At 38.0% G+C, this 11,636-nt stretch overlaps 1 protein-coding gene across 1 annotated transcript; it reads left to right on the top strand.

The window, feature by feature from the left end:
* Nucleotides 1-1,026: 1,026 nt before the first annotated feature.
* Nucleotides 1,027-6,286, top strand: mych (myelocytomatosis oncogene homolog). Its single transcript, XM_079242366.1, has 3 exons — nucleotides 1,027-1,210; nucleotides 2,612-3,173; nucleotides 3,976-6,286. The coding sequence occupies exons 2-3, from the start codon at nucleotides 2,627-2,629 to the stop codon at nucleotides 4,545-4,547; spliced, it is 1,119 nt and encodes a 372-aa protein (XP_079098492.1). The 5' UTR covers nucleotides 1,027-1,210; nucleotides 2,612-2,626; the 3' UTR covers nucleotides 4,548-6,286.
* Nucleotides 6,287-11,636: the final 5,350 nt, after the last annotated feature.

The raw sequence follows: 11,636 nt of genomic DNA on the forward strand, positions 1-11,636 counted from the left end.
AAACCACGTGAACTACAGCAACCTCCCTCTCTGATTGGCTGATGCGTCTGCACGTGTACCGGCGAATCCCTGTCCGTTATGTAACGTGTGCACGAGGTGGGAGGGCTGTAGTATCTTGCTGGGACTGATTGCTGTCCATTCATACCAATGTAATGTCCTTTCACCTCATACAGTTTGTTGTCATATATTCGACGTTTTTTCTTTGCTCAGCTGACTTTGTAGAACTTTTATAAATTACATTTTTGTTCTGTTGGTTTCTATCTTGCAAAGACAACACAGTTACACAAGTTTGAACAAATTGAAGATAGTTAAAATCAGGATTGGTTTATTGAAAGCTAAAAACATGTACAAGCAGAATATTTTATTAATTTTAGCTAAAGCATAGAAAACCTTTTGTATAAATAATAAGCAGACATGGTTCAACCTTGATTTAACAGGATGGTTCTTCCAGCAGCAGACTGTTGTACCTTCAGCTATGTAAGCAGAGATAAGATGATGACTTGAGGTATTTGCAGTCATAGTAAAGTAAGAAGGCAGCAAACATTTGTTTTTCTTTACTATGAGTCTTATACTCGTCATAATTAATTCTATCGCTGACAAAAGGAACGTGGACAGATATGATACAGTTATGATATTTCCATCTGTCTCCACTTCAACTGCCGCCCTGTGGGAAAGTCGACAGACACACAGTGAGACACCCGGCTTCTTTTCACAATCCACGTGTGTATTTCTATCCTTGCGTTCTACCCGCCACCATTTTTCAGGAATTCAGGATTGCAACATATCCTTCCGCTGATAGATCCCTACTTCAGGGTGTTATTTTGCCATACCACCCTCATTTCCTTTCCGCTTGGACTCAATGTTGACTGGGACTCGCGGCGGATATTTTAGTGATAGGTTTGGTTATTTTTATTGGTATTTGAGGATTTTGCAGTTTTGGCGCGAATCTAGGCAGGGGCGGAAGAATATCTCTGCAGTGCATACATAAACCCACCACCGTCGGCCACACCTACTCTGTCTGATAGCAGCGGAGGACGAGAGAAAGACGCAGGAGTTGCACACAATGCTGCCTTCTTCTAACTTTTATTTTACATGCAGAAAGTTTGGCGGAAACAGAAACGCCTAGTTTCAAATTAACCTCTGGATTTTGTTGGATATTGAGTCTTTTTTCCTCACTTTTTTTCATTTTCAGTGTTTCAAATAATTAAAGGTAAGACAACTGCATGCTGGTTAAAATGCAAAACTTATTTCAGCTAACTTGGGAATTAAAATGAAAACAAACTTATGGTAATTAAATGTTAAATGCATTTTCTTATTGCATTTATGCCTTGTAAATGGTATAGAAAAATGTTTGCCGGTTTCACGTGGAAACCTCGGCGTGCTCAACCCACGCGGGGGATTTAAATGCTCTTCACACAGCTCATAGTTAGAGGTGTTTTAAAGGGTTTAAAACGTCCCCGAATAATTAATTGAGACGTTGCATGCACAGTTGTATTATTACACGGTAAACTAGCATGTCCTAATGTATAAATGTGCTTATAAACCGCTGACATAGAGTTTTCTTGTGGAAACATTTCCTGCAGTTGATGCGACCTGTAAACAATCCCCCGTGCAACATTGTGCGTTAAAAACCCCATAAAAAAAGTCTGGAGTTTTCTACCTGCTCCGCATGTTTGGAGGTTTCTGTGTATGCACATACAAAAAGCGTGTATTCATGCGGGATAAATGGTCAGTGTGATGCTGAAAAAGGAGAAAACACCATAGTTTCTGCTCTCATGCAACAGCTCGGGCTGAAGTGTGTTTAAGTTTTGGCTCAGGTTTCCAAAGCTGTGGTGGTGAAATAAAGACAGCCTTTAACTCCCGGAGCCTCTCTACAACTCACACTGCTGCTTTGTTCTCACACAGTCTGCTATAGATGCACACACACACACCACTCCATAGGAATATCACAGGATCACCTCCACCGTCACAGTTTCTGGGTGTCTTTAAAAAAAAAAAGTCTTACACGAGTTTCTTGTTGGCTGCTGAGAAATGTCGTTTTTCTGGCTGAACAGAGTTGGGATTTTTTCTTCCTCTACTGGGAGATTTTAAGTGTTTGGTCATGTGTGAATAAGCAGCATAAGTTACAGGGAGGAGGAAACAAAATGGACTCATCCATCTTTATAAAGTAGTTATATGCGGGCAGCTGGGAATTATAATTCAGGATTTTTTTTTTTCCTATCAGCTTTCTGAGAAGGAAAAATGCAAAGTGTGGAAAATGGGCGTTAAGTTTCTGCTTCTGTTTCTCCCAGCTGTTTCTGTGATGTCATGGGGAGGTGGGTGTTAAGTCTTGGGGGTGATTTACTAGCCTCCCCAGAAGCTGGTGGGGGGAGGCGGGGCCACTGTGATGTAAACACAGATAAACAGTGGCTCCTGGCTGGTGGGGGTTTCAGTCCGAGAAACTAGTTTACACTTTCACTACAATAGGTGCTGCTGCTGGTGGTGTACCTCTTTAAGCTGACTGGCTGTGCTGCTGTAGACACACTACTGGACTAGTTTCTCTGGACTGTAGTGTTCATTTTTTTCTACTACCTCCTTATTTATTTATTTTTTCTGGATTTTGTTCTCTCAGATTCTGCCTGCAAACATGTTGCAAAGTTTTTGTCAGTCGCCGGACTGGCTGTCCTCGGAGCCCCTGCTGTTTGACGACGAAATCTGCCAAATTTTGATGAAGGACCTCCACTCATTGCCGACGCCACCACAGTCCCCTCCCATGAAGAACGAGTCGGCTGACAGCAAGCCCCTGTCCAATGAAGACCAGCTGAGCTTCGTGTCAGACGTCCTACTGGAGGACCATGATGTACATCAGCTCAACTGGCCTGGGGACTTATTTCACTCTGATGCCACCGAGAAGGAGGACGAGTCTGGCAAGCCTTGCTCTCCTCTGGAAGACGGTGGCGAGGACTGCCTTTGGCAGTACCTTGCTGCCGACAAGGGTCTGGAAGAGAAGCTGGTTTCTTCGATGCTGGGCTCCAGCCCTCTGCTGTCTGACATTGATACCAGCATCTTTGAGGAGATTGCTGGCTCCACACTGGACTGCCAGAACCTGATGGGTGCTCAGGAGCTAAACGAGGCTACATCAGACTACGGCTCAACTGGTGGCGAGATGTCTGTTTATTCATCCAGTGATTCTGGTGAGTCATGAACTTAAACACATTTTGCAGAAATAGTGATTTTTTTTTTTTTTTTTTTTTTTTTAAATTGTCAACATGGATTATAAGACTTGGATTCTGTCATTTAAAAGCTTTTTTGAAGTATTTCGTGTTTTTGTTTGAGTTCTGGTAACCAGGTCAGACTCTGATCTCATACTGTTATATTACTGTTATGTAGCTTATCGATATAAACAACATCCAACAGATCAGCTTCACTGATACGTGATTTTTTAGAAATATGTAGTTCATTGTTAATGTTTAGTGAGCCGATCTGTTCTTTGCACTCTGCAGATTATAGGTGAGTGTGTGGCGTTCAGATAACAAGAGGTCTTTATGACAGGATGATGTTGTTAAAGTGTGTGTGTGGGGTGGTGACTGTTGATTGAAGTGAGTGGTTTTAGAAAAAGTAATTGACTGTGTGTGTGTTTGTCTGACTCATGCTGAGTTGTAACACTTGAGCTGGCTTCTGTAAACTATTGAGTCATTTTACCAACTCCTGCCCTGCAGAACCGGACTGAATTTACTTTCCTGTCCAGCTCTGAATCTGACAGTTGTTGCATTTAATGCCCTTTACCTTGAGCTGCCTTATGTCTGTAACCATTTACAACCAGTGACTGCATGTTTATGACTGTATACAGTAGTAGGAAACATTTTTACTACTTGCGCGCACGAGAGCGAAAGCGCGCAAACCAGCCCACAAGGTGTGTTTGTGTACTGTGAATACAGTACATCAGAAATGGAGGCCAAAAACCAGACTAATCTTGTTTGTTTTTCTCTCTGGCAGAAGAAGAAATTGATGTGGTGACGGTGGTACGCTGTCCCTCCAGCTTTCCCCCCTTGCCCTCATTGGCTGATCTGTCCAGCCGCAAGCGGAAGCAAGAAGAAGAGCAGCGGGCTCTCCAGCGCCACCACTTTGAGATCCAGCTACAACACAACTACGCTGCCCCCTGCCCCGCCTCACCTCCACCTTCATCCTCATCCAGCAAGCGCTCAAGGGGTGGCGATGGCTCGTTGCGCTCCCATCACTCTCTCCGTAACTCTTCATCTTCTTCGTCCCGTTACCACCACTCCTCGCGAAACTCAACCGAGACGGAGGACGAGGAGGAGCGGCGGCGGACTCACAACGTGATGGAGCGGCAGCGGCGCAATGAGCTGAAGAACTGTTTCCTGCGTTTGCGTGACAACGTACCAGAGCTGTCGCATAATGACAAGGCGTCCAAGGTTGTGATTCTGAAGAAGGCTAGAGACTGCATCTATGGCCTGGAGGACGAGAGCCACAGACTCCAAAACAAGAAAGGAAAACTTAAAGCGAAACAGGAAGAGCTGAAAGCCAGACTAGAACAGCTTGGTAGCTAATGGACCGGGGCGGAACGTGCGGCGAATTCTGCTGGCGTTGTGTCCAGGAACTAAGAAAGAGACTTTGTATAAAGACTTTGGTGGACGAGGATAAAGGATGGCGCTCGCTATTATAAAGTGCAAACAATGACATTTGAAAGACTTGCTCATATAAAATCTGGACTATCTATAATCAAACACTGGTTCTTAACTCAAAGACCACAACACAGCCATTGCCTCAAAACTGAACCTCTTCATGCCTTGACTGCTGACTGTTGTAGCTGAGTGTAAGGTGGTTTGTTTATGTTTAGTGTTTTTTTTTTCTTTATTTTTTTATTCCTTAACCATTTGAGTCTATGGTGATGCCAAGTGGCACATCTGAAATGAGACAAAGCCAGCGGTTCTTGTTCGACCAGATAACTGGAAGCCACAACAGCTTAGTGTTTGGTAGTTGAAAGAAACTTGAATATCGTGTTTTCAGGATGTCTTATAGCCATATTGACCAGTTATCCCTCCGCTCTTTACTGGTGTTTGGTGGTTTTCCAGTTATTTGGACAAAGTTTAAACACAACTAATTAATTTCATTACCGCTTCTCTGACAAAGTCTTTAAATCTACATGTTGTGAAGCTCGTAAGCCTTATGAAAAAAAGAGTTCAGGTTTTAGGAGACTGAGCGGGAACTGGGAGAAGTGCTGCTGTAGCAGTCCAGCCAAAGCTGGGACAGAAAACCACTTCAGGTTCAAAGCAAAGCGACAGACTGTTGTATTTAATGTTTCTTGTTGTGAGGAATTCTGCAACAGCATGTCTGTTCCACTACTCATGGAAGTGTCGCATCACCTTTCCAGTTAATAAAATAAAATGTCACTGTGATCAGTACTGTGGGCCTCAACACCTTTTGAAGATAACCATTTATTTAAAAAAAAAAAACATTTGAGCGTCGTCTCATGATGAATGCAGCTTCAGATATTGAACAGACAGTGTTGAACAGTAAACATCAATGCTACATTCGTGTCTTGATCATTTCAAGCCTACAAAGGCAGAACAGTGTCATTATGGGCCAAACTTTGTTGGAGGCCATTGACTTTGACAAACATTCCCTTGTTTAAAAAAAAAAAATCATTTACTGTTTTTGTTATTTGCCAAACTAATGATAGATCCATGTGGCTGCTAAAGCAAGATCAGTGATATTTTAGGGGAAACATGACAGTCTGAGCCTCCTCATCAGGAGCCCATATGTTTCTGGAGTTTGTGGAGAATTTTCTGCCAATGTTGTCCATAAATGTGCTGTTAAAGTGACAAAACATTGTTGCGTGTGTGTCAAATGTCTTAATTGTTTTACATTAAGAGTTTGAGAGGACTAAAGCAGATCCTGGCTTGTAGAAGGTTGGCCTTGAAATCCATCATTCAGGACTTCTTGTCTCCTTTCTGCCATTCCATCGCTGTCTAGTTAAAATGTTGTCTTCTTCCAGAAGTGGACAGTTTGTTTGTTTTTTGTTTTCTTCATATCTGTTAATTGTTTCTAAATTTAGTTAATATCTAGGCTGTGTTTCCCTTTGAAGATGCAGATAGATTTTAACAAGACAGCAGGGATTTTTTTTAAAACAGAAAACTAAACAAACCTACCTCCACCTGACTGCATTTTTGTAGTAAATGTACAGATTTTTTTGTTATTGTATTATAAATTATTTTAGTCATTTAAGTCTTTGTCTGAATTTAAAAGGAAAGCACCTTTTTAATATGAAAATAAAAGTGAAAATGAGTCTGTTTGTCTTCTGGTAGTTTTAATTACATGGTTCATCAGAGTGCACAGAGAGCAATCTGGACATCCACGCAGGGATGCCTTTAGAAGCCAATCATCAATATCATTCAGGGGTGTAAACTCCTGTCCTCGAGGGCCGATAAGCTGCAGGTTTTTGTTGTGGTCCTGCACCAACACATCTGAACTGCTTGTCAATATATTCATTCATTTCAGTCAGATGTGTTACCATGGAGACAACAAAAGCCAGCAGGATACTGAGCATCTGGTGGGAAACGTGCCAGTTCACCTGAGCGATAATTCGCTGTGGTGACCCCTTCAGAGGGACAAGCCGAATGGAAACAACATCAGTAGAGTTGGTTGTTATACCTTAGCAGCTAAACCCAATATATGGTTAATAAAATGTAAATTACAAATCAGAATAGGGTGACCTGGACTGTTCCAGGATGCAGACATTACTAATGAAATCATCATTTGATTCTTCACTATTATACGCGGAGTGAGTTTACCATGCAAATTATCCCCCCTGATTAATTATATATAAAAGCAGGGGACAGAATTTGTCATAAATCTTAATGTCTGAGTAAAAATTAATTTTGTTTTCCAAAAATAAATGTACTCAGTTAAAAAGGATTGATTGGCTGATTTACACAACTAATATTAGCCTAAATATTCTGTTAAACTTGATAAAAACATGTAAGTTATGAAGAATTGGTGCAGTTTAGGTCATGTCTATTTTAGGACCAATATCAACCACCTGAAGCTTTGCTTTAAGTTTGATGTTTGATGAGAACTAACGCTGGGATTTATGGTTATTACACACTCCCCAGTTACAGATACAAAATGACAGGTGCGATGTAGGTATCCCTCGACCACTGGTGAGCATGAGGACAGGAATAAAAAAATTTTAAAAAACCTGTCAGAATAATCTATGTCCAGGCACTCAGTTGCTGTACGTTTTAATGACCCTTGCCCATTTTTTATTACAGGTCTTTTATTCTAAACCACTCTGAGTGCCTCCGCCTGGGTTATTCTGCCATTAAAAAAAAAAGAAAACTTAACCGTTTCCTCATAGAGACACATTTCTTTTTGTTTTCGTCAAAACAACAGAATTACTTTGTTTACTTTTCACAGCCCTGCTTTGGAAATGAGTTTCCTTACAAAACAATACCATTAAATTCTGCTACTTATTCATAATTATTACAAATACAAATATATTTTTCTGTAACATTTTCATCCCAAGCTCTACATACATACATATATTTATACATACATACATACATATATTTATACATACATACATACATACATATATTAACTAGAAGCACTCAGGGCACACGGACCTCCACCAAGCCATTGCCAGTTTTTGCCAGAGATTGTGGGCATTATCTTTTTTGTTAGAAGCTCTAGTTAAAAATGATGCCAACCTTCAAATAGTAGACAATAATTTTAAAACTTTTGATTTTAAAATCGAATAACTTTTTCCTTTTTGTCTATTTTTGTGATTTCTTAAAATTTAATCAAAATCCCTCTGTAACTTTTTGAGTCATTAGCCAACTAACAAACCAACGCTGCGCTAAATACCTCCACCTTGGCTGAGGTAATAAAACAACTCATAGATAGAGATGAAAGAAATTTTCATGAAAATAGAATTGAAAAAACATGTAAACTAAATAAATATAAGATAAATAAATATATTTTTAAATGAAAGAAATAAATCAATTAGACAATGTAAGAAAAACAAATCAACTAGACAATATGTTATGCAAGATTCATTTATAAAACTGCATTAAACCAGTGAAAGCATAACATAATCCTTACATTCATTGGCAGCATCGTGATCATGACATCTGAGACGCGACTGTGCATGTGACAGGAAGAAACACCGCGACTAGTTTGGCACATCATTTAATTTCCTAAAACTGTCAGAAGAGAAAACAAATGGTGTGTTTTGTATCAGCACAGTTGTACTGCATTTTTTATTTTTTTTAAAAATCACTGAGTCCATAATCAAGGTGTGAATTCCAGATTATCTGTATGCCCATCCATCCTTAATAGCCAAGTTTAGTTTTATTACCTCTCTCTTAGTTTTACTTCTCTGGCTCACTAAAACATTTAGAGTTAAAATAGAATTCTTCTAATGATCTGTTTATAAGGCCCTTACTGATTTAGTCCCATTTTATATATGAATCACAATTAAATGTTTCCACAGTCCTGACCTCCTTATGGTCCCTTGAATTTTAAGTACCAGACTGGGAGACAACAGTTTTCAAGCCTCTCTTTTATAAAACCAGCGGCTGCTTTCAGTCCACTGGTGCTGGTTTTAAGCTTTGTTTAAAACCAGTTTGATAAAGCTTTCAGTTTCTTCATTACTTTTTGTGCTTTCAGTACTTTCTTAATTTCTGTATTTACAGTTGTGCTCACATGTATTTATCCCCTTTCATTCAAGAAAAGGCTGAATTTACAACAGTCACTCAATTAACTGGAGACTTGAAAAAAGGAACAATAACTAAAAATTTGCAAAAATATAATTTAGTGATATAAGACACTGTTATTTTCATTTAATTGAGTTGAAGAAAGAAATAAAAACAAACAAACAAATTGGTCCTGGGCAAATTAGAGCACTTTTCTGTTGAACAGTGGGACAAAATACCTGTCAACAGGTGCAGAAGTCTGACTGAGAGGAACAGAAAACACCTGACTGTAGCGGAAACATTAAAGGTTTGTTCAACAAAATATTAGTTTATGACTTAAATGATCTTATTTGTTTGCTTTTTTAAAAAAATATTTGTATTGAAGCAGAATTATAAAATAATGTAATGATTTTCATAAAATCTTTATTTATTATTACTTTAATCAATTTCAGCTTATTTCACAGGCAGCTGTTTTTTTCCTTCTTTCATGAAAGGGTATGAATAAATGTGAGCACAACTGTAGATCACTGCCAGCAGAGACATCCTGATAATTTTACAAACAGAAACCTTTCAGTAAACTGCATAATTCTATTCTATTCTATTCTATTCTATTCTATTCTATTCTATTCTATTCTAATAAATATGAGCACAACTGTATATACCCTTCTTTCTATCTTCATCACTCTTTACATTAATAGCTACATATACTTAAATGCAACTTGCTTTTATTGTTACCTTTTAATCTTTATGGTTTTCAATTCTTTAATTTTATTTATTGTAATGATTGTGTCATGGTTTTCTTTTGCTCTGCAAAGCACTAATAATAAAATAACAAACATAAATAATATATAATATGAATTAATAAAATGTCTGCTGAAACACAGTTAAAAATTTCTCTCGTTGCTGCCTTTTATCAAAATAGTTCTTGGTTCTTCACACTAACTTTATTTCTTGCATTTTGTTATTGTATTGTAGTTTCTTTTTTCATACTTGATTTTTTTTTAAAGTATGTACTTTTTAATGCTTTTTGCACCCAGCTGGAATGTTTTTAATGCGTTATATAAAGCTCTTTGAATAGTCTTGTACATGAAATTTACTATACAAATAAACTTAGTTTGCCTTTATGTTTTATCTAATAAACAAGGGTTGGAAAAAAAACCAAAACAGAAATCTTACAGATAAGCAATACGTTTGATTTTATTGTTTAGCTTTAGTTTAAACGGTTTTACTTGCTATTTGGTTAGGTTTAGGAAAACCTGCTTCAATGCTTCGCAGTTTGGTTCTGAAAAAGAAAAAAAAAAAATTCAAATTGGGTTGAGATTTCTGGGATGGGCTCCAGCTTCCAGGAATTGTAACAAGTAACATGAATTAAAATTAAAAACAAGCAAGAAAGGAAAAAGAAAGTGCATTAGATAAAAACAGTTATAAAATTCAAGCATAAAAGAAACTGTGTCGATTTGGACTTATTACATTAAAACCATTCGGATGCAGCTGAGATCAGGTAGGTCTTCAACCTGGATTTAAATAAACTGTGGGAGTGTTTCGGATGATCTGAGACTTTCTGGGAGTTTGTTCCAGACATGGAGAATATGAATGCATCTTCTCCATGTTGGGTTCTGATTCTGGCAACAGATAAAAGTGGTAAAATCCAGATGATTTTAGGGGTCTGGTATTTTCATGAAAAAAAGAAACAGAAAAGTAAAACATGAAAAGTGAATCTATTTTACTGTGATTTATTTATTTATTGTAAATATTAGTAATTTCTTACTAAACTAAAATTCATCGAGACCCTATAGCTCTGGCCACTCCATGTGAAACTTCACAGGCCTTGTTTTCTGAGCAAAAAATTCTCCCCTCTAAACACCTGTCACATTCCCAGATCTCCCCACCACTCCCAGATATAGTGATATGCAAACATTTTCTTTGGGGCAAAGTGTGAGACTGCTGCAGGTAGGTGTTGTGCAACCTGAGCTCAGTCCATGTGTTGCATTATGCATGTGCAGCAGGTAGACATGTGCCAGACAGGTGAGTGTGTGTCTGTGTGTGTGTTATCTTGTTCCTTTCCAGCTTAGGTGTTTCTTTTGAATTCACTTCTGGAAAATCTTCAACGGTTTATACAAATGTGTTATTTTATCTCATGCCTTTACATGTAATGACCATAAGAATGATTTTGATCTTTAAAAGTAATCTTTAGCATGATGATATTTTTGCTTGTAGAGTACATTTTAACTAAAAGGTACAAAGTCCCTTTCATTTTGAAGAAAAGCTGAAAATAGACCCATGTTTTTATAGACGGGACATTTGCTGCTAGTGTTTGAACTGTTCAGTAAACGGTCCTACGCAGTGGCTCTGATTCTTGTGGTTGAAATGTCTGTTCCATGAACTAAAAAGGAAAGAGTGAAAAGTTCGCAAGTCAAATCTATTGCTTCGCTAATTACAACTGCGGCTTTTAGCACAGCTTTTGAACTCATGACTGTGCTCTATCTTCATGTTTGAGTTTTCATTATTTTACATCCCTCCTTTGAGATTTACTAATTTCATGAAGTTTCTGTTTATCTATCAATGTTTTTTTTTTTTTGGAAAGCTTGGGCCTCATTTGGAAGTTTGTTTTAATTCAATTTTGCTTCACAGATGATGTGCTTTTTTTTTTTCTTTTTTTTTTTTTTTTTTTGCTTATCAGTCAAACGAGCCATAAGCAAGCATTTAACCCTTTTAAGCTCAACCTTAGAACCACTGGGCAGAAAAGTCAGATTTTTAAAGTCTCTCTTTATTTGGCCCTTTAACAAAATCTGAAAAAATTACAATTTATTTTTGGGTATTTTCCCCATTTATAACCATGATATAGGTCAAAATAATTGTGAAATCTTCTGCTTTCTAGTGTCCATCAGGTGGAAAGAGACCAGTGTTATATGATGTACAACTGGGTTTTCAGTGAAGTTT

This window comes from Telmatherina bonti (assembly GCF_933228915.1).
Source record: "Telmatherina bonti genome assembly, chromosome: 6".
Lineage (NCBI taxonomy): Eukaryota > Metazoa > Chordata > Actinopteri > Atheriniformes > Telmatherinidae > Telmatherina > Telmatherina bonti.

Coding starts and splice junctions, on each gene's coding strand:
- mych (XM_079242366.1), top strand. CDS start 2,627: ATGTTGCAAAGTTTTTGTCAGTCGCCGGACTGGCTGTCCTCGGAGCCC. Junction 3,174..3,975: donor TTATTCATCCAGTGATTCTG/GTGAGTCATGAA, acceptor TCTCTCTGGCAG/AAGAAGAAATTGATGTGGTG.